Genomic DNA, 24,404 nt, shown 5'->3' with positions numbered 1-24,404 from the left:
ACTCAAACAGTGTTCAGCTCAGCCACTGTGATTGTAGTGAAAGCAAAGTTACCCTGTAAAGCTACTTCAAACATGGAAGCAGGAAAAAGGCCCATTACAGGCTGTATCTTAGTAATTACATTACTTACTGCAAATGAAATTACATCACTGAGATAATTATGAAGCATAAAGACCGATCTCTGTGACAAGCACTTAAATGAGCACGACTAAAAAGGTACTCCTAACCTATGCACTGTGACAAATTTCTGTAGTTTTCACAGCATTTTTACTGTACAATGAACAAATGCTTACTGTCGAACCTGTATACAGCAGATTTTGTTATCTGGCGACATTTAGTTGATAACGTCATCAGTTTGGTGTTGGAGTAACATTATTAGAAAAAAGTTAAACTGGGATCGTGTGTGTGTGTGTGTGTGTTGATGTGCTAACAAGCTAATTTCATTTCCCAAGGTGAAACAGAATGCCACAACAGGTTAGACATTTTTGATAGAATGTGTTTTCTAGGGCTGAAACAACTAATCGACAAATTTGATAGTAAAAATAAATAGTTGGCAACAAATTTCATTAGTGATTCATTGAACTGCATTATGAAGCACATTGGTGCCCAAAAACACATTTGACTGAAATGGCGGTGCAGAAAAAACAGTATGACTTTTGTGTGAATTTTGTGACCTGCATGTGCTATTGGAAATATCATAATTACGTTGTTCCAAGCACATAAATGGTCAAACAAAGTTGTTTGTTTAGTAATTAAGGGGAAACTTTCCTATGATCCCCAAGCTGCCAAGTAGGGGATGGCACAAACAAACATAGCAGAAAGCAAGGCATCAATAGATGGTAACTATTTAATTTCATACTATTATGTTGTACATTAAATATCCATCCATCCATCCATCCATCCATTATCCATAAGTACTTATCCTGTGCAGGGTCGCGGGCAAGCTGGAGCCTATCCCAGCTCACTATGGGCGAGAGGCAGGGTACACCCTGGACAAGTCACCAGATCATCGCAGGGCTGACACATAGAGACAAACAACCATTCACACTCACATTCACACCTATGGTCAATTTAGAGCCACCAATTAGCCTAACCTGCATGTGGGGACTGTGGGGGAAACTGGAGCAGCCGGAGGAAACCTGCTGGAGCCCCCTGGGGCTGTGTTCTGAGCCCCCTGTTGTACTCTCTGTACACATATGACTGCGTAGCCTCATCAGACTCCACCACCATTGTCAAGTTTGCTGGTGACACTGTTGTGGTAGACTTGATCTCAGATAACAATGAGGCCTACCTTGAGGAGGTCAGAAACCTAGAGAACTGGTGCCAGAACAAAAACCTCCTCCTAAACATCAGCAAGACAAAGGAGCTGATCATGGACTTCTGCACAAAGCAGGAAAGGACTTACAAGCCCCTCTACATTAACAGGACCCCAGTGGAGAGCATGGATAGTTTTCAGTACCTGGGTGTTCACATTACACAAGACCTGTCATGGTCTTGCCACATCAACATCCTGGTAAAGAAGGCCCTCCAGTGTTTGTTCCATCTAAAATGTCTCAGAGACTTCCATCTTCCACCAAGGGTGCTGAGGAACTTTTACTCCTGCACATCCTGATGGGAAATATCTCCACCTGGTTTGGGAATAGCACCAAGTAGGACAGATGAGCTCTCCAGAGAGCGGTGCGATCAGCCGAGCACATCATCCACGCCAAGCTCCCCGACCTGCAATCTACTTACACCAAGCGATGCCGGACCAAAGCCAGGGAGATAATGAAGGACCTCAGCCATCCCAACTATGGACTCTTCTCTCAGTTGAGGTCAGGGAAGCGCTTTTACTCCCTTAGGGCCAACACAGAGAGAATGAAGAGGAGCTGTTTCTTCCCTCAGGCCATTCAGGCTCTTAACCAAGACAATAACTAACAATAACTAGGTCTTGTCACCACTTCACCCTCATTGCCCCCATCTCTTACACCTCTTCATGCAATTTCATCTCACTAAAATGCAATATGTACAGTACATTTCCACCACAATTGTACCTCTTCATGCAATTTCAAAAATTAGAGAACAACTTATAAAAACTTGAATAATTTTGAAATAATACCATCTTCACTGCTCAACAGTTAAATGACATTTTATTGTGTCCATATCATGGTTCAACAACATTTTTTTCACAAAATGACTAAAGGCATTTCACAAAAAAAAATATTTTTCAGAAAACGCACTGATCAAAATTAGAGAACACACTGATCAAAATTAGAGAACAACAATCTGGAACAAAAATCTGAAGGTTACAACAGTCAGCAATTAGTAAGAAGTGTACAGGCCTCTGCTGTGAATGACTTCAGCACATCTGCGGCCACAGGATAGCACTAGTCTCTCACACTGCTCTGGTGTGATTTTGGTCCATTCTTCTTCCAGCCTCCTCCACAGTTCGGTGATTGTAGAGGGTTTCTTGACCATAACTTTGTCACCAAGGATTTTCCAGAGGTTCTCTATTGGGTTGAGATCAGGACTCTGGGCAGGCCATGCCATTAATTCAATGTTTTCACCTTCAAGGAAATTCTTTACCCGTTTTGCTGTGTGACATGGAGCATTGTCCTGCATAAAGACTGCAGGCTGATTGGGCGATGAACGCAAGTAAGGAACCATGTGCTGTTGAAGAAGGTTCTGATACACATTTGCATTCACTCGGCCATGTAGCTGTACAAGAGGCCCAACTCCCGCAGCAGAAAACATGCCCCAAACCATGACACTTCCTCCTCCACCTTTCACTGACTTCTTTACACACTTTGGGTTTAGTCTTTCTCCAATGTGTCGCCGAACATAATGCTTCCCATCAGACCCAAATAAATTAAATTTGCTTTCATCACTGAAGTGAACCCTGGACCAGTTCTCCTCTGTCCACACAACATGCTTCTCAGCAAAGCTCAGTCTAGCTTTTTGATTTTTTTTGCTAATGAGAGGTTTGGTCACTGCAGTGTGGGCCTTCAGTCCAAATGCTCTTAAACGGCGAGCCACTGTATGCCGAGACAGATCCTTACCATGTTCAGCACTGAACTGGCGAGCAATTCCACCTGCAATATGGAAACGATTACCCATTGACATCCTTCGCAGTGACCTGTCCTCTCTTGCATTTGTCTTCCGTGGACGACCAGCCTTCTTGGGCGACTTGAATGAGTTTGTAGTTTTGTAAAGATTCAATATTCTTGAAATCACAGATTTGGAACGATCAACTTGTCTTGCTATGGCTGATAGGGTCATCCCTTTGGTTTTCATCTGGACAACCTGCTGCCGGAGGCTTTCAGTCACTTTAGAACGACCCACCATCTTGCAAAGTCAATGAAACTGGCAGTTAGAATGCCACTTAAATAGGGGTTGACTGATAATCAAGGAAATTAGCACCATGTGCTAGATTAGCACCATTAAGTGGGAGGCACCTGAAAGTGTTCTCTAATTTTGATCAGTGCATTTTTTGCAAAATGCAGGTTTTTTGTTGAAATGCGTTATCCATTTTGTGAAAAAGTGTTGTTGTAGCATGGTATAGACACAACAAAATGTCCTTAAACTGTTGAGCAGTGAAGATGGTATTATTTCAAAATTATTCAAGTTTTTATAAGTTGTTCTCTAATTTTGATCTCCAGTATATATATATATATATATATATATATATATATATATATATATATATATATATAAAATTTCAATTGCAAGTGCATTCTTTTTTAGTGCAATACATATTTACCCATCCATCCATCTATTTTCTGCCACTTATCCAGGTCCGGGTCGCGGGGGTAGCAGCCTAAGCAGAGCTGTCCAGACCTCCCTTTCTCTGGCCACCTCCACCAACTCTTCCAGGGGAAAACCAAGGTGTTCCCAGATGTAATCTCTCCAGCATGTCCTGGGTCTGCCCTGGGGTCTCCTGCCCATGGGAGATGCCCAGAAAGTCTCCCTTGGGAGACGTCCAGGGGGCATCCTAACAAGGTGCCTGAACCACCTCAACTGACTCCTTTTGATGTGGAGGAGCAGTGGTTCTACTCTGAGCCTCTCCCAAATGATCAAGCTTCTCACCCCATCTCTAAGGGAGAGCCCAGCCACCCTGCGGAGAATAGTCATTTTGACTGCTTGTATCCGCAATCTCATTCTTTTGGTCACTACCCATAACTCATGACCATAGGTGAGGGTGGGAATGTAGATGGACCAGTAAATTGAGAGCTTTGCCTTTTGGCTCAGCTCTGTCTTTACCACAACAGACCGGTTTAGCATCCGCGACACTGCTGATGCTGCCCCAATCCATCTGTCCAACTCCTGCTCCCCCCTACCCTCACTTGTGAACAAGACTCTGAGATACTCCTCCACTTGAGGCAGTAACTCCCCCCTGACCTGAAGTGGGCACTCCACCCGTTTCCGGCTGAGTACCATGGCCTCAGACTTGGAGGTGCTGATCCTCATCCCAGCTGCTTCACACTTGGCTGCAAACTGTCCCAGCACCTGCTGGAGGTCACAGATTGATGAGGCCAACAGGACCACATCATCCGCAAAAAGCAGAGATGTGATCCTGAGGCCACCAAACCAGATACCCTCCGTCCCTTGGCTGCACCTAGAAACTGAGTTCTGCCCATAAAAGTTATAAACAGAACCGGTGACAGAGGGCAGACCTGGCAGAGTCCCACCTGCATCGGGAATGAGTCTGACTTACTGCCAGCAATGCGAACCAAACTCCTGCTCCGGTCATACAGGGACCAAATGGCCTGCAGTAGTGGGCCCTGAACCCCATACTCCCGAAGCACCCCCCACAGGGCACCACAAGGGACATGGTCATAAGCCTTCTCCAGGTCCACAAAACACATGTATACCAGTTGGGCAAACTCCCATGCACCCTCCAGCACCCTTGCAAGGGTATGGAGCTGGTCCAGTGTTCCACGCCCAAGACGAAAACCACTTTGTTCCTCCTGAATCTGAGGTTCAACTATCACCCGGACTCTCCTCTCCAGCACCCCAGCATAGGCTTTCCTGAGGAGGCTGAGAAGTGTGATCCCCCTATAGTTTGAATACAATCTCCAGTCCCTCTTTTTGAAAAGGGGGACCACCACTAGGAATGGGAATCGAAAACCGGTTCTTGTTGAGAACCGGTTCCCAGTGTTTCAATTCCATGGAATCGTTTGCCAGATTTGCTAATGATTCCCTTATCGATTCCAGCGGGCATGACTAACGTCATGTATATTACGCAAGTTACGCAATGTGCGTAGCGACATGCAGTAAGCAGTAAACATGGCAACCAAGCGGTTTAAACGCTCAAAAGTTTGGCTGCATTTTTCAAGGAAAGATGACAACCGGGCGACCTGCAGCCATTGCAAAGTAGATATTACATCGTCGGGAGGGAACACGAGTAATATGCAAAAACATTTGCACACACAGCATACGATACTTTTAAATGAATGTCATGTTTTCAACATGCTTCGGACTGGTGAATCTCAACCCAGCAGCAGCAGCCATGCTAGCATGTCTTCTGCGGTTACTACGGCAGGTAATTAAGTAACACACATCATGTTAGCGCCATTTGCTTCTTTGTAAAACCTATTACTAACAGTTAACATTAAATGAATGCCTTCTCATGCATTACATTTAGAAGATGACCATCTGTGTGTGCAGGCATCCTCCACTCCATCTGAAAGGGTGTTCTCCACAGCTGGAGACACCATTAGTCCAGAAAGATCACATATCCTTCCTGAAAAAGCAGACATGCTAATTTTTCTGCAAAAGAATTGTTAATTCTTCATAGTTGGTATTTGCAGATTTGAACAATGCACAGTTACTTGATTGTATTTGTCTATGACAGGTTTTTTTTGAGTGCTCATCTCACATATCCTTTTAAGAAGGAGAATTTTATTTTCTATTAGAATAATGTTTAACATGTGAGTAATTCACTGTTGGGTTTGTAAGGTCATGTGTGTTACGCCTAAACTAAACAAAGTTGATGCTAATCGACCTGTTTGTTCTCCTCTTTTTTCAAATGAGAATCGATAAGAGAATTGATAAAGAACCGAATCATTAAGCAGAATCTGAAATGGAATCAGAATCGTAAAAATCTTATCAATTCCCATCCCTAACCACCACCCCAGTCTGCCAATCCAGAGGCACTGTCCAGAGGCACTGTCCCTGATCTCCACACAACGTGGAAAAGGCGTGCTGGCCAAGAAAGCCCAGCAACATCCAGCGCCTTCAGGAACTCAGGGCGACTCTCATCCACCCCTGGAGTCCTCCCAATCGCCCTCAGACTCTGCATCCTCTTTGGACAACATGAAGGTGGGATTGAGGAAATCCTCAAATATTCCTTCCACTGTCAGACAATATCCCCAGTTGAGGTCAACAGCACTCCATCCCCACTGTAGACAGTCAGAACAGAGCACTGCTTCCCCCTCCTGAGCCGCTGGGCGGTTTTCCAGAATCTCCTTGAGGCCGATCAAAAGTCACTTTCTGTGACCTCACCAAACTCCTCCCACACCTGAGTTTTTTGCTTCAGCGACCGCCAGAGCCGCGTTCTGCTTGGCCTGTCAGTACCTGTCAGCTGCCTCTGGAGACCCACAGGCTAACCAATCCTGATAGGACTCCTTCAGCTTGACGGTGTTCACTACCAGGTTCGGGGATTACCACCACGACAGGCACCAACAACTATGCAGCTGCAGCTCCACATGGCCACCTCAGCAATGGAGGTGTGGAACATGGTCCACTCAGATTCAATGTCCCATCCTCCCCTGGCATGCAGTTGAAGTTCTGCCAGAGGTGACAGTTGAAGATCCAACAGACAGGAGCCTCTGCCAGACATTCCCAGCATACCCTCACTACACACTTTCGAGGTCTACCAGAAACCCCCACACACAGACCAGTACCTACTCTTCGACTCACACCACCCACTGGAACACAAATTGAGGGTCATTAGGACCTTGCAACACAGGGCTCAGAACATTCCTACAACGGTAGAGAGAAAAGAGAAGGAGTAAAATCACATCAAGAAAGCACTTCAGAACTGCGGGTATCCCAACTGGGCTTTCTTCAAGAGCAGAAAAGGGAACATAATGGACAAGGAGGATAACAGGAACAAATGCAAGAACATTGTCATTCCCTACATTTCTGGTCTATCTGAGAAACTCAGGAGGATCTTCTACAAACACAACATTACAGTACATTTCAGACCCAGTAACACCCTGAAGCAGAAACTGGTCCACCCTAAGGACAGAATAGCCAGACACAAACAGGACAACGTAGTGTATGCATTTCAGTGCAGTGAGGTATGCACGGACTCATATACTGGGGAAACAAAACAACTACTTCACAGGTGCATGGCTCAACACAGGAGAGCTAGTTCCTCAGGCCAGGACTCTGCTGTCTATCTTCATCTTAACAACAAACGACACTCACTTCAGGATTGCAACGTACGCATTTTAGCCAGAGAGGATCGTTGGTATGAGCGAGGAGTTAAAGAAGCCATTTTTGTCAACCTGGAACCGCCATCACTGAACAGAGGTGGTGGTCTAAGACACCATTTATCAGCCACCTACAATGCAGTCCTTGGCACACTTCCCAGACAACTGAATGCACACCAAAACCCAGCTGTTTTCAGTGACTCACAGGAGGACAGAGAAAACCAACAACCATTGATCACCCCAACGACTCTCTAGGCCGTTCACACCCAGCCCCCAGTGACCCACACCAACAGGATGACTCAACGACACCTTAGGATTGCTTTTCATCCATGAGAGGATAAATACCTCATACTCCCTATTAGTCAGACAGAACTGAAGAAGCCTTTCGGATGAGAGGTGAAACGTCTTCAAGAATCTTCAAGCAAGTCCAGTTGCTCTCTTTTACCACCCACAGTTTACTGGATGCGGGGGCGGATCTAGAAAAATATTTATGGGATGGCAAGAGGGGGTAGGAATTTTTGAGGGGTGGCAACGTACTACAGACGTATATACAGTTAGGTCCATATATATTTGGACACTGACACAAATTTTGTTTTTTTACCTGTTTACTGAAACATATTCAAGTTATAGTTATATAATGGACATGGGCATAAAGTCCAGACTTTCAGTTTTCATTTGAGGGTATCCACATTAAAATTGGATGAAGGGTTTAGGAGTTTCAGCTCCTTAACATGTGCCACCCTGTTTTTAAAGGGACCAAAAGTAATTGGACAATTGACTCAAAGGCTATTTCATGGGCAGGTGTGGGAAATTCCTTCATTATGTCATTCTCAATTAAGCAGATAAAAGGCCTGGAGTTGATTTGAGGTGTAGTGCTTGCATTTGGAAGATTTTGCTGTGAAGAAAACATGCGGTCAAAGGAGCTCTCCATGCAGGTGAAACAAGCCATCCTTAAGCTGCGAAAACAGAAAAAACCCATCCGAGAAATTGCTACAATATTAGGAGTGGCAAAATCTACACTTTGGTACATCCTGAGAAAGAAAGAAAGCACTGATGAACTCATCAATGCAAAAAGACCTGGACACTCACAGAAGACAACAGTAGTGTATGATCCCAGAATAATGTCCATGGTGAAGAGAAACCCCTTCACAACAGCCAACCAAGTGAACAACACTCAGGAGGTAGGCCTATCAATATCCAAATCTACCATAAAGAGAAGACTGCATGGGTTCACTGCATGGTGCAAGCCACTCATAAGCCTCAAGAATAAAAAGGCTAGATTGGACTTTGCTAAAAAACATCTAAAAAAGCCAGCACAGTTCTGGAAGAACATTCTTTGGACAGATGAAACCAAGATCAACCTCTACCAGAACGATGGAAAGAAAAAAGTATGGTGAAGGCGTGGTACAGCTCATGATCCAAAGCATACCACATCATCTGTAAAACACGGCGGAGACAGTGTGATGGCTTGGGCATGCATGGCTGCCAGTGGCACTGGGTCACTAGTGTTTATTGATGATGTGACACAGGACAGAAGCAGCCGGATGAATTCTGAGGTATTCAGAGACATACTGTGTGCTCAAATCCAGCCAAACTGATTGGTCGGCATTTCATAATACAGATGGACAATGACCCAAAACATAAAGACAAAGCAACCCAGGAGTTTATTAAAGCAAAGAAGTGGAATATTCTTGAATGGCCAAGTCAGTCACCTGATCTCAACCCAATTGAGCCCAGGAGTTTATTAAAGTTTATTTATTTCACTTGTTAAAGACTAAACTTCAGACAGAAAGGCCCACAAACAAACAGCAACTGAAAACCACTGCAGTAAAGGCCTGGCAGAGCATTAAAAAGGAGGAAACACAGCGTCTGGTGATGTCCATGAGTTCAAGACTTCAGGCAGTCATTGCCAACAAAGGGTTTTCAACTAAGTATTAGAAATGAACAATTTATTTACAATTATTTAATTTGTCCAATTACTTTTGAGCCCCTGAAATGAAGGGATTGTGTTTTAAAAAATGCTTTAGTTCCTCACATTTTTATGCAATCATTTTGTTCAACCCACTGAATTAAAACTGAAAGTCTGAACTTCAACTGCATCTGAATTGTTTTGTTCACAATTCATTGTGGTAATGTACAGAACCAAAATTTAAAAAATGTTGCCTCTGTCCAAATATTTATGGACCTAACTGTATACTGAATTTAATCACAGTTATCACAGTCTGATGACAAATAGTATGTACACACTACAAAAGGGCATGGGCTGCCATTTACAAACTCATACAGACAAACTTAATCTTATGCTTTTATTGTTCACGAAGAACACACATTCTCAGATGAGGTCTATACCGTTTCTGGACAGTTTTATACTGTATATGCAAAAGAACAGACACTAAAAAACAACAACAATAACAACACTGCTTCAAGTTCAGCATGATTTAAACCATTTACACCAGTGTCACATTTTATAGGTTTTTTTTTCCTCACACTTTGTAAAGGCTCACCAGTGAGCATAACATGAACTTGTCATGCCTACAACAGCTGAATGCGGCAATTTCCATGTTGCTCAGCAAAACGCTTCACCTTACATGTATAGTTAGCTAAATAACGTTCTCCAACCTGATTTTTATCCTCTCAAAATCAGCATCGCAACTATGCTAGCACTGTTCATTCATTATAATTTCATTTCTTGATAGTTAATCAGCTTTAACCTCTTTCCTCCCGTGTCTCCTTTCCTCGCGACTCCTGGCTCCCTCGCTTCGCGCCTCTCAATTTTCCAAAACAACCAATCTCTGGCGTTATCTAGTGCTGCATTCGCCGCAGTCGGACATTGGAAATTTGCGCATGTAAATGTCAAATTGGCCGTAATTTTTCTTTGAATTCGTCGCTGCCAACTGGGGTGGCAGCAGGGGTGGCAAGGCTTTCTTTTAGGGTGGCATTTGCCACCCTATGCCACCCCGGTAGATCCGCCCATGACTGGATGACTGAGAATCTTCACAGACATGACTGAATGATGAGAACACTTAAATCCCAGATAGCAAATGATGTTATTTCAATGTTGATATCTGGTCAAGATGGTTGATTTACAGTTATAGTTGAACACTGATGGTGGATCAACCATTAATCCACCACTGATAAAAAGTTGAAAAAATGTGTTCGACTCAATGAAGGAAACATTTGATCAATGTTGAATATATGTTGATTTTGTTGTCATCATACACTGCACCACTGGACGGGAGCCTGGGGTGCACTCTGGGTGAGACCATTTTGTGGGAGGGGGGTTTCCTATATTTCATTGAATTTCATTTATTTAATTTAGAATTTTAATAGAGCACAAGGAACTATGAAGAATAGATTATTATTTATGGTTATGTGCAAATCTTGTGTGTGCAACATGTAAGGAAAAAACGAACAGAAAATTCTACCGTACCGGCCGCTATTTGGAATGGTCCAAATAACCGTCTCTCAGAAGAACTTTCAGAAGAGCTCGAGCTCCGTTGACGACGAGACTTGCGACCATAGACTGTCTGTGCTTGCGACTGAAGAAATTTGCTTCAACAACACTGGCCAGTTCTCCTCTTTGTGGTAGTGTGGTTAAAAATAGTGGTTAAGTGAACATGTGCTTGTACACATGGTACTCTGATGGACAAGAACCCCATCCCACCTCACGCCCAGTGTTCCTGGCATAGGCTCCAGATTCACCACCATACTGAGTAGGATAAAACAGTGACTGAGGATTACTATACAGACTTATTATGACATGTTATGTATTCTCATCTCATTATCTCTAGCCACTTTATCCTTCTACAGGGTTGCAGGCAAGTTGGAGCCTATCCCAGCTGACTATGGGCGAAAGGCGGCGTATCTACACCCTGGACAAGTCGCCAGGTCATCACAGGGCTGACACATAGACACAGACAACCATTCACACTCACATTCACACCTATGGTCAATTTAGAGTCACCAGTTAACCTAACCTGCATGTCTTTGGACTGTGGGGGAAACCGGAGCAAATATTCAAATATTTTGTTAGTCAGGCAGTTATTTGAATTGTACAGTAAGTTTAACTGCTAGTACTGTATTTAGGCAATATTTTATTGTCCAGGTAAAGACTGTATAATCCTTTCTGGTTCATATCATATCTGGTTCATATCCACAGACAGGCCTTTCCATCATTGTGTACGGTGAAACATCAACATCAACCCAATTTCTCACGGTGGTGCAGTGGTTAGCACGGTCGCCTCACAGCAAGAAGGTTCCAGGTTCGAACCCAGCGGCCAGCAAGGGCCTTTCTGTGTGGAGTTTGCATGTTCTCCCCATGTCTGTGTGGGTTTCCTCCACAGTCCAAAGATGTGCAGTTAGGTTGACGTGGGGTGGCCTTGGGCTGAGGTGCCCTTGAGCAATTCCCAGATAGCAAAAATCAGTTGAATCAACATTGAAATAGCGTTTGGCAGAAAACATTGAAATGATATTGAAAGTGTCCCCTTGAATTTGGGTTGAATCAATGTTGAATTTTCAACCCTATCAGCATTGAATCAATAGAAATTTCTATTTAGATGATGGTTGAATCACTATTGATTCAATGCTGATAGGGTTGAAAATTCAACATTGATTCAACCCAAATTCAAGGGGACACTTTCAATATCATTTCAACATTATTTCAATGTTTTCTGCCAAATGCTATTTCAATGTTGATTCAACTGATTTTTGCTATCTGGGATTTCAATATTTAACCACTAATGATTAGTCTATGGCTATAATTAAGAAAGTTGGAGATGGTTATGTTTGGATTGTAGTATCACTTCATGTTAGACCCTGAACAGATAAGACAGATCTGTTTTAAATGTGGTGACAGGAGAATAAATACTTCTCTGTCCATTCATCTTTAAAGACGTGCTGCAGACTGACATAGATTTTGAGCTGTAAACTAAATGACATGAAACACATCAGTGCTCATGTTAATATTTTTAACAAATTCAATTTTTAGAAAAATCAGCATTTTTTTTTGGATTGAAAATGGCTTAAAACTCCATCTACTGGTTAAAATCTCCCTGAATCTTGCAAGGCTGTTGCTGACGTAGAGTCAACCATTTGGTACTTCTCTACATCATGAAATTTTTATTTAAAAAAAAAGAGTGAATGTTAACACCCTCTAAGCAGAAGAGGGCGGCCCACCTTCCCCAAGCCCCGCCCTTGAATGAGAGTCTGTGAAACTGCGCTAATTTTCAAATATATACTGATGAAGACTCATTATTCACAGGATTTTTGCAGAATTTTACAGAAGAAACTGTCCTAGTTTTGGAATATGTAAGCCCTATGAAACTAACAGTAAATCACATGCATTATTCTCTTATAGTACTAGAATTTTATCTGTCATATTTTTCATTTGTAGATAATTGCTGCTATATGGTAGTACATCTATTTGAGTAATTATGTGCCATTTGTTGTTTTTGGTGTGTGTTCCATTAAACAAAGAACAAATTAAGAAATTAAAGATAAAAGAAACAACATGGTTCCAAGTAGAACCCTATTTTGTAAGCTCAGAACCCTTAATTATCCTAGAAACCCTTAAAAACCCTTGATTAAACTTTTATCTTAAGCATGCAGCTCACAATATATCCAGTAGGTGGCAGCATTGTTTTACTATACAATCACTAAAATGAACTTTTTATCAAAATTATGTCTGTATATTTGTTGTGTTAACACGACCTTTTCTGAATGAATGCTCATTAAATAATGTTCAATCTAGAACCCTAGATTTGAGGTTGGGTGTAGCACCCTACAACTAAGTGCTTTCCACACCATACATGGTAACAATGACCATAAACTGATAATGATCGGTCAAAGAGACCAGTTCATTTTTTTTCTCTTAAATCAGCATCTCTATGTATGGCAACCATTTCGTTCCAGTGTCTGCACTGGAATTCCAACACAAGCATGCCTCATTTTACCTAATGAGGTACTGATTATGTGATCACCTGAAACAAATCTTATTTAATAAGGAAAAGTATGAAACCCACTGCTGTGGTCATCACTATCCTCTTGCAGTAGGACCAGGTTGGATCACAAAAACAGTACTAGTAGCACCTAAAATTTAATTGGAATACAAAAATATCTATTCATCATGCCAAAAGAGTTAAAAGGAAAAGTTTTGAGCAAGAAAAATAAGGGTTAAATTCTGGCTTTACTGGCAGAGGGATACAGTGAGCGTCAGGTTGCTTCCATCCTCAAAATTTCAAAGACTGTAGTTCATAAGAATGAGCTCAAGCAGCAGACACTGGGGACAACAAAGTTACAGACTGGCAGAGAGTGAAAACTACTCTCCACTGACAAGGATGATCATCAGCTTGTAAATCCAGTGACCTTTGAATGTCACTCAACAACCGTAGGATGACATCAAGTGACCAACAAAAAGAATGGCAAATGGCAGCTGGGGTTAAGTGCACAGCAAGGAGAGTTTGAAACAGGTTCTTCTGGGTGGGGTTGAAGTGATGCAAAGCTAAAAAAAAAAATTATAATAATAATAAAAACGCCCTTCATCAATGAGAAGCAAAGAGGAGCCAGTCTGAGACTTGCTAAAGACCATAAGGATTAGACCATAGAGGCAGGTCATCTTCTCTGATGAATCCAATTTTCAGCTTTTCCCATCACCTGGTCATCTAATGGTCAGACAGCGACCTGGAGAGGCCTACAAGACAGTATCTCGCACCCACTGTGAAATTGGGTGGATGATCGATGATGATCTTGTTAGGGTTTTGCTGTGATTTGAACCTGGTTCGCTGGTGTGATAATCCAGCAAACCCCCACTAGGCCACCAGGGGGATGACTCAAGTGCAGAGGTGTGAGGCGGAAGTAGAAAAGTATCAAAAACAGTTTATTTACACTATGTACAATCCAAGGGAAAAAACAAAAAGAATAATCCAAAGCTCAGAAGATAAACAAAAGTAAAATATCCCAAGGTTCAAAGTCCAAAATCCAAATAAGAAAAAAGGCAAAAACTCAAATGCTCAGAAGATCAAAAAGGTCAAAAACAAAATCCACAAAGTCCAAAAGAAAGAAGCAAAAACCAAGAATACAAAGACACAGGCAAAGTACATGGGACAGAGGGAACTAGCACTAACAGCATAACATAGGAAAAAGACTCCGTGACAAGGGAACAAACAGAGGGGTATTTATACACACACTAATTAAGGACAGGGCGGGGCAGGAAACAGGCAATAAGACAAACACAGAACACAGTGGCGACCTCTAGAGGCCAAAACAGTCCCAGTCCTAACAGGACCCCCCCCCCTCTAGGAGCGTCTACTGACGTTCCCAGGGCGATCAGGATGGGCCGAATGGAAGTCCCGACAAAGTTCTTTATCAAGTATGTCCCGAGCTGGGACCCAGCAGCGTTCCTCAGGGCCATAGCCCTCCCAGTCCACAAGATATTGGAGACCCCCGCGAACCCAGCGGGAGTCCAGCAGGCGGCGCACGGTGAACACAGTCTGACCCTGGAAGATGCGGGGGGGTGGGGGGTTCCTAGGGGCAGGGGCATACGTGGACGTCAGTACGGGCTGCAACAGGGAAACATGGAATGTGGGGTTAATCCTTAGAGTCCGGGGCAACTGGAGCCGGTAGGCGACAGGGTTCACCCTGTGCACCACCTTGAAGGGGCCAATGTAGCGAGGAGCAAGCTTGCAGTTCTCCACCCGCAGCAGAAGGTCCTTAGTGGACAGCCAAACCTGCTGCCCAGGGCAGAAAGCGTGGGCAGGTCTTCTATGGCGGTTGGTCTGAGTCTGGTTGGTTCTGGAGGTCTGGATGAGGGTCTTCCTGACCTTGCTCCAGGTCTTGCGACACCGTCTCACATATTGGTTGACCGAGGGCACCCCCGCGTCCTCCTCCTGGTCCGGGAACAGAGGTGGCTGGAACCCGAATTGGCACTGGAATGGCAACAGCTTGGTAGCCGATGACTGCAGGGTGTTGTGGGCGTACTCTGCCCATGGCAGCCAGGTGCTCCATGATGTCGGGTTAATCATGTCCCTCAAGACGTCGTTGATTAGGGCCTGAAAAACAGCTGGTGCATTGGTGAGTCCGAAGGGCATCACCTGGTATTCATAGTGCCCAGACGGGGTGTTGAAGGCAGTCTTCCACTCGTCTCCCTGTCGGATACGGATGAGGTGGTATGCGTTCCGTAGGTCCAACTTGGTGAAGACAGTGGCGCCTTGGAGCAGGTTGAATGCTGTGGACATCAGCGGAAGGGGATATCGGTTGCGCACAGTGATCTTGTTCAGGCCCCTGTAGTCAATACATGGTCGGAGCCCCCCATCCTTCTTGCCAACAAAGAAGAAGCCGGCACCAGCGGGTGAGGTGGAGCGTCGAATGAATCCAGAGACCAGGGCGTCTTTGAGGTATTCCTCCATGGCCTTGCGTTCTGGCTGAGAGAGGGAAAACAGTCTGCCATGAGGAGGGGTAGTCCCAGGGAGCAAGTCGATGGCACAGTCGTAGGCACGGTGCGGAGGAAGAACGGCGGCCCTGCTCTTGCTGAAAACTTCCTTAAGATCCCAGTACTCTGTGGGAACTTGAGATAACTCGGTGAGATCAGGAGGCTCGGCAGGAGACACAGGAGAGCTAGAGAGCAGACAAGAGGCATAGCAAGCAGGACCCCACTCCACAACCTGGCTAGTGACCCAGTCTATACGAGGGTTGTGGTGGGTAAGCCAAGGGAGACCTAGAATAACTGGGAACTCAGGTGAAGGAATCAGGTGCAGGGATATTTCTTCCTTGTGACCTTGAGACTGGAGGAAGACTGGAGAAGTTACTTGGGTGACTCTTCCGTCACCTAAGGCTTGGCCATCCAGGGCAGACACAGACAGTGGGACTTCAAGAGGTGCAGTCGGGACATTGATACTTTGGGCGAAGTGAATATCCATAAAGTTTCCAGCCGCCCCGGAGTCTAACAAGGCCTGACAAGAGTGGACAGACTCACCCCAGGAGATGGAGACCGGGATGTAGACTCCTTGGCCAGGGAGTTCAGGAGAGAGGGTAGGCCCCGTCACAACCCTCCCTCAGCTGGATGGGGCGGTCCTTTTCCTGAGAGTTCGGGACATGATGCTTGGAAGTGACCAGGCTTGCCACAGTAGATGCATCACTTGTCCCTCCTTCTGCGCTCCCTCTCAGATGCGGAGAGGCGAGTACAACCCACTTGCATGGGTTCTGGACAGTCACTGGAGGAGGTAGATGGGCTCCAGGTAGAGGCAGGGAGGCTGGGGAGGCTCAGGACTTGGCGGCGTTCTCATCCTGTTGTCCAGACGAGTAGAATGTGAGATCAGTGTTTTGAGGTCACTTGAGCATCCGATAGAAGCCAGACCGTCTTTGATGGGGTCAGACAGACCATCTCGTTCCATCCACTTACTGCTGCAAGCGTCCGGAACGAGATGGCATAGTCTGCGACGCTTCCCCCTTGCCGGATGGACATGAACTTTCTGGCTGCGTCTTTACTGATGTCTGCTTGATCGAAGACACGAAGCATCTCCTCAGTAAACAGCTGGAAATCAGAGCATTCAGGTCCCTGTCTCTGCCAGATAACAGTGGCCCAGGCTCGTGCCTTACCAGCTAACAAGGTTATCACAAAGGCAATCTTGCGGCAATCCATAGTGTAGGTGGTAGGCTGAAGCTCAAAGGTGAGTTGGAACTGGGTAAGGAACTCTCGACACTCACTGTGCTTGCCATCATACCTCTGTGGTGCAGGAAGGCTGGGTTCATGAGGTGAAGAAGGCAGCATGGCAGGAGGCACTGGAGCAGGAGTGGATGGTGGAGCAGAATCAGGTGGAGGAGATGGGGGCAGAGAAGTCAGCTGTGCCAGGGTTTTCCCAATCTGCTGAAGCAGTACCTCGTGGCGAGTAAGGGTCTCACGTTGGCTTGCGAGAGTCCGTCCATGAGTGTCCATTGTGGATCCGAGGCATGTTAATGCAGCCATCATTCCCTGAGGGTTGGCCGGGTAGACAGATGAAGAAGCCTCTGCTGAGTCGGTCATGATGGAGTCTTTCTGTTAGGGTTTTGCTGGGATTCGAACCTGGTTCGCTGGTGTGATAATCCAGCAAACCCCCACTAGGCCACCAGGGGGATGACTCAAGTGCAGAGGCGTGAGGTGGAAGTAGAAAAGTATCAAAAACAGTTTATTTACACTATGTACAATCCAAGGGAAAAAACAAAAAGAATAATCCAAAGCTCAGAAGATAAACAAAAATAAAATATCCCAAGGTTCAAAGTCAAAAACAAAATCCACAAAGTCCAAAAGAAAGAAGCAAAAACCAAGAATACAAAGACACAGGCAAGGTACATGGGACAGAGGGAACTAGCACTAACAGCATAACATAGGAAAAAGACTCCGTGACAAGGGAACAAACAGAGGGGTATTTATACACACACTAATTAAGGACAGGGCGGGGCAGGAAACAGGCAATAAGACAAACACAAAACACAGAACACAGTGGCGACCTCTAGAGGCCAAAACAAACATGACCAAACAAAGGAAATAACAGCTGCCTCTAGAGGCCAAAACAGTCCCAGTCCTAACAGATCTGGGTGTGCTTCAGCAAGGCTGGAATGGGGCAGATTTTTGTTTGAAAAGGACACATGAATCAAGCCATGTACACGGTTATCCTGGAAGAAAACTTGCTTCCTCTGCACTGACAAGGTTCCCTAACTCTGAGGATTGGGTTTTCCAGCAGGCCAATGGTCCATGCCACACAGCCAGGTCAATCAAGGTGTGGATGGAGGACCACAAGATCAAGACCCTCTCATGGCCAGCCCAATCTCCAGACCTGAACCCCACTGAAAACCTCTGTGATGTGATCAGGAGGAAGATGGATGGTCACAGGCTATCAAACAAAGCTGAGCTGATTTAAGTTTTGTGCCAGGAGTGGCATAAAATCACCCAAGAGCATCATGAAAGACTGGTGGAGAGCATGCCAAGGTGCATGAAAGCTGTGATTAAATGTCAGGGTTATTCCACCAAATGCTGATTTCTGAACTCATCCTAAGTTCAAACATTAGTACTGTGTTGTTTAAAATTGAATATGATCTTGATTTATGTGCATTATTCAAGGTCTGAAAACACTCCATCTTTTTTTGTTATTTTGACCAGTTGTCGTTTTCTGCAATTAAATGCTCCAACTGAGAATATTATGTGGAAGTTGGGGGAAAATTTTGTCAGCAGTTTATGGAATCAAAGTCAAAGTCCCTCTCACGCCAGAATCTGGTCTTCCAGGGCAGTCTCTTGTCCCAATAAAGAGTCGGTTACAACTCTTTAAGGTGCCTATCTCTGTTTCGCTAGCCCTTGGCCTCTAGCCACTACAGCTAGGGTTACAGTGGGGGGCTAGTCCTCTGGTAACCGCTAGAGTTTGACTTCCCCACTTGCATCTGTATTGCAGCATGCCTTGCCTTAGTAGTAGGTACCATTTTTATGATGATCTTTGGTATGATCCAACCACGGGTAGAACTCGCAAGCTCCCAGTTGAGAGGCGGACACGCTAATCACTAGGCCAACTTGCAGTCAGTTTATGGACTAAAACAAAAAATATTCAACTTCCTCAAATACATATAACTAGTAAATACAGAGAAACTGATAATTTTGCAGTGGTCTCTTCTTTTTTCCAAAGCTGTGTGTGTGTGTGTGTGTGTGTGTGTGTGTGTGTGTGTGTTTTTTACTGGGAAAGACATCCAGGACATCAAGTGACATATTTTTCAATATGTCACTTATGAAGATAATGATGAATTGCTTTGATAAGTTTGGGTACTATTTGTTGAAGGACATTTAAGTACTATCTTATCACCATCACGTCTATTTTGGAAGCTTTTTCTCGCTAGCTTTGATATAATGCTACCTAGTCAGTGAGCCAAAACCACAGGTCAAATGTAAGCAGAATATTGTTTACTGAAAGACCTTGAGGTCCATGCTGACCAGAGGTTGTGCTCCATTTCCACTGGTATTTTCTCTGGAGTGTAGTCACGATTAGGAGCTTCCACATATCTCTGCAGCGTGCTATAATAGTGTTCACCATGATTATATGTGTATAAGGCTGTGGAAATGCCTCAGTGTCTTTGTTCTTACGCTATCCAGCTGTTGAGGTTTTGCTCGGCCAGCTGGGTAGCATACTCATCTAAATAAGATTCAAAATTCTCCCTCTCTTTCTCTTTGTACACTTTCCAGAAAGTGAGCTGCAGGTAGCTCACTTGAGAGCAGCAGTTTTTGTAACACGTGCCAATCAGAGGAGCCAAAGCAGAGCTCATGATCAGGATCCAGCCGAGGATACCGGTATAAGGAAAGAAGATTTGTGAATTATTTATTACTTATTCATTAATATGGAATTAATTGCTCAGTTGCACAAAAATACAAATGTGTCGACTCTCACCCAAAGTGAATCAATGTTAGCTTGCTAAAAATGGCTAACTACTTAGCATGGAGACTAGCTAGTGTGCTAATCTGTTAGGAAAGGGTAGGGTGACCAGACGTCCCGGTTTTACCGGGACAGTCCCGATTTGGGGTTGTGTGTCCCGAGTCCCGACAAAAGTCTGTCGGGACACGGATATGTCCCGGTTTTTGCCACTCACGACGTTTGCGACTGAGCAGCGTGGGAATCATTAGCGGAGAAATGTCTGCATTTACTATTTTGATTAATTGACAGGAATCGCAAACTTTCCTGGTTACTGCCCCCTGGCCCTGTGGCATGGGTGTTTATTTAGCCACATTATTCCAGACAACAGAACGTGTTGTCATGCAACAATAAAATAAACATTAACTGGCGCGAATGTTCTTTGTCTAGTAGCTAGCAGCAGTAATGCTGCAGCAATTATGCCAAAAAGAAAATGTACCTTTTCCAAAGATTTACAGGGCACCTACCCCTTCCTCCGAGAGGTGCAGAACAATGCACACGAAGCCTACTGCACACACTGTAAGTGCTTTGTTCTTGTACTGAGTTGGGTAGCCTATGTTGCAAATGCTGTGCGCTCCTGTGGGGGCTTTCCTCGGGCTGTCGCCCCTCTCCTCCTTTAGTGCTGTTTTGTTTGAGTGTATGTTTACGGAAGCCGCAAGAGGCCCTTCATATAATCTTTTTTTATTCACCTTGTTATCCCGAGATAACGACATAATTAATTCGAGATCTCGAGAAAACAAAACCGTTATTTCGAGATCTCGAGAAAATAAAACAATTATTTCATGATCTCAGCTGGATCTCCGTCGGTAGAGACGAAGCCGGGCCAGTCTTCTGTGGAGATGCCGCGGACTAATTTTGAAATTATCCCTTATTAAAAGACTTAATGCAATCTCTCCCTGTGTCAACCCCTGATCAAAATATTGCCTTATTAGGTGATCGATTATTCCAGACATTCTAATGACCAAAGTTGCGTCTATACAGAATGAGAAATAGCCCCAAAGTCAGCATATCACAAGTCTCTTGGCGCACCTGAATGAACCATTTCTCAGCTGTTTACTCGAGATCATGAAATAATTGTTTTGTTTTCTCGAGATCACGGAATAATTTTGTTTTCTCGAGATCTCGGAATAATGGTTTTGTTTTCTCGAGATCCTGAATTAATTATGTTGTTATCTCGGGATAACAAGGTGAATAAAAAAAGGATTATATGAAGGGCCTCTCTCGGCTTTCGTAGGTATATATTCTCAAATCACTTATCTCTTTTTTGTTTCTGTTTAACATACCATTCTGACAGTTTGGCCATATTGCTGTGTTGAACAGCTTGTTGCACCTTCCATTAAAGTGTTCACTTTTGTACACATCTTCTTGCTTTATTCATTCAGTTGTGAGGAATGGTTAGTAAGGTTGATTCTGACCTAAGCTATGTTGAGGTCACATATCTACTTTTTAAGTTCATGCTATAGTGCATATAATTTTAGAGATATAGCCTACATGTGCATATGCATTCTCCTTGGTGTTCTCACAAACAGGTGAAATAAATCAGTTTAAATTTGGCCTATGGACATAGCCTGGCCTATTCTCAGCCATTACAAAATCTGTTGTCTGACCATAATTTAACTGATCTGTATACTACTATGCTACTAGATAACAAAATGCCTGTTTGTTTTATTTCATGTGAGATGTTGATAAATGTGAGCTTCAACAAAATGATAAGAGCACCTCTCTGAGTGTCACGTTTACGTAAAAAAAAAAAGGTGTGCATGCACGAGCATGGTCGTGTGCAAAAGTGTCCTGGTTTCAGACTAGGGAAATCTGGTCACCATAGGAAAGGGCAGCATTGCAGCTTTAACCATCACAGCTGTATTTGCAGAAAATCCAGTGTAAACGCATGAAATTTTTGAAATATGAAATAAACATGGGTAAACGTGTGCTCTCAGGAAGTCTGCAGTGGTGTTGAATCAGCCTCTTATCTCTAGATTCTCACGAGTATCAGTTCATTGGTCAAAGCGTCTAGACTAAGAGGAAGTGGACAAGAGGAAGTGTTAATATTCCCATCCATGTTAAAACTGATAATACTCATTAAATGAACTGAGAAATTTCATGATTTTTGGGTGATTACACATTTGTGATGTCATTTTTTCTGAATTAGGAAAAAAAGTCATTAACTAGCATCCATGTTAATGGCCTGAGGACATTAGGGATGTTCCAATGATTTCTTGTCAAAGGGAATATCACAGTCAATATCTGCTAAATCATTGAAAATAAAGAAAAAAGAATACCAGGATGTCATTTTCTTCTTCCTATGATCTTTCAGAAATTCAGATGATGCAACTTCCTGTTGAGCATATAATTTCACGAATATTTGAAATATTTCCCTGGGGTGAATGTGTTCAGGTAACAGTACTGAGTGAACATTCTGGGATTAAAATGTAATTTTTTTTCATAACCTATAATTGATGACTCATGGAAAAAGATGTTTCAAGCATGAGATGTTAAACATTAATGTGAAAATAAAAATCTTGAAGTATTTATTGATTATAACTGCATTGAAGTATAATGGGCTGCTGTAGGTTTTATTCATGCTTTAAGTTCATATATAACATCTGAAATATGTACACAGGCTGTTGTAAAAGACACTTTATGTGAGTGTAAAACATCTTTTACCTTTAATTTACATTACAAGTTTGTAATATTAGTGTGACAAAGATGGCAATCCATTCATAGAGTGGGGGGGACTAAGTGGTAGCTACAGTAGTGTTAGGGCTGTTTTTTTTTTCTTTTAAGTAGTAGTAATACCTGAGACTGGGCATGTAGCATGGGTAGAAGCTCCTTGCTGTCCATGGGCAACAGACTGGACACTTTACATGGGACTTTGGTCAACTCGTCTTTGCATGTAGGTCATTTACTACTTTAACCAGAGCTGTCTCTGTGCTATGATGAGGTCTAAATCCTGACTGATGCATTTCATGGATGTTATTCCTATGTAAATATAAGCACAACTGCTGTGCCACAGCTTTTTCAAGGATCTTGGAGATAAAGGGGAGGTTTGATATTGACCGATAATTGGACAGCTGACAGGGATCAAGGTCAGGTTTTTTAATCAGGGGTTTGATAACTGCTAGGGTTTGGGTACATAGCCAATCGTAAGAGAAGAATTTATTATTTTTAGAAGCGGTTCAATTACTTCAGGTATTATCTGTTTGAATAGACGTGTAGGTAAGGGATCTAGTACACAAGTTGAGGCTTTTGACCATACAAAATTCAGTTTCTTTTAGGGGAGTAAAACATTCTAATTGATGATCTGATACAGTTATATTGTTAACTACAGGGTCACTTACATTGTCTGACCTTAAATTAGTAGTTTGAATTTTTTGTCGAATATTCTCAATTTTACCTGGCAACTTGTCCAGGGTGTACCCCGCCTTTCGCCCGTAGTCAGCTGGGATAGGCTCCAGCTTGCCTGCGACCCTGTAGAACAGGACAAAGCAGCTAGAGATAATGAGATGAGATGAGATATTTTCAATTTTGTCATTAAAAAAATTCATGAAATCGTTGCTACTACATACTACAGGTGTGCATGTGTCTGTAGTGGACTTATTTCTGGTTACTTTTGCTACAGTATTAAATAGGAATCTAGGATTATTTTTGTTATCTTCTATTAGGGAGAAGAGATATGTTGATCTAGCAGCACTAAGAGCTTTTCTATACTTCAGGAAGCTCTCCTTCCATGCTAATTTGAACACTACCAATTTTGTTTAACGCCATTTACGTTCCAATTTTTGAGTGGTCTTTTTTTAATGTGCGAGTGTCATCATTATACCAGGGTGCTAATTTTTTGACTCTGATCATTTTCCTTTTAAGAGGAGCTACATTATCTAAAGTATGGCGGAATGTTGACTCTAAGCATTCAGTTGCCTGATCAAGTTCTGCAGGGGCTGACAGTGACCCAATCAAAGTTGATAACTCTGGGAGATCATTTATAAAGCTCTGTGCAGTAGTTGACATGAATGTAAGTTTAATACAGTAGTGTGGTGAGGTGCATATACTGTATTATTACTCAGACATATTTTGAATCAGATGAGATAATGACCTGAGATAACTTCAGACTGTGGAAGTATGACTATATTTTCTATGTTTAACCCTATGTTTTAGTATTAGATCGAGGGTGTGACCACCATTATGGGTCGGTCCTATGACATTCTGATTAATCCCTACTGAATCTAAAATGGACACAAATGCTGTTTTCAAAGGGTCTTCTGGGTTATCGAAGTGAATATTTAAATCTCAGACAACTAAAGCTTTTTCTAAGGAAATAACCAGATCTGAGATAAAATCTGCAAATTCAGAAAAAAACTCAGAATATGGCCCCGGGGGCCTGTAAATAATAAGTAACGGAATTAACTGGGTAGACTTATTTTTCGAGGCTACATACTGTACATTATATGAGTATGAAGAACTTCAAATGTATTAAATTTATAACCAGATTTTTGTGTTACACCTAGATAATCATTATAAATAACTGCAATGCCTCCTCCTCTGCCAGTTAGACGAGGCTGGTGCATATAACTGTAC

General features: G+C 43.2%; 1 protein-coding gene across 1 annotated transcript in view; it reads right to left on the bottom strand.

The window, feature by feature from the left end:
• Positions 1–12,224: 12,224 nt before the first annotated feature.
• LOC132871268 (calcium homeostasis modulator protein 5-like) overlaps positions 12,225–24,404 on the bottom strand; it is a 51,805-nt gene continuing 39,625 nt past the window's right edge. The window contains exons 4-5 of the mRNA XM_060905389.1: positions 19,361–19,468; positions 12,225–12,231 (exon numbers count right to left, since the gene is read on the bottom strand). Coding sequence (XP_060761372.1) covers positions 12,225–12,231; positions 19,361–19,468 — 115 coding nt within the window. The remainder of the gene's footprint in view (positions 12,232–19,360; positions 19,469–24,404) is intronic.

The sequence above is a fragment of the Neoarius graeffei genome, chromosome 23, assembly GCF_027579695.1.
Source record: "Neoarius graeffei isolate fNeoGra1 chromosome 23, fNeoGra1.pri, whole genome shotgun sequence".
Taxonomy (NCBI): Eukaryota; Metazoa; Chordata; class Actinopteri; order Siluriformes; family Ariidae; genus Neoarius; species Neoarius graeffei.
Note: the sequence above shows the minus strand (reverse complement) of the source record. Positions and strands in the feature narration are given on the sequence as shown.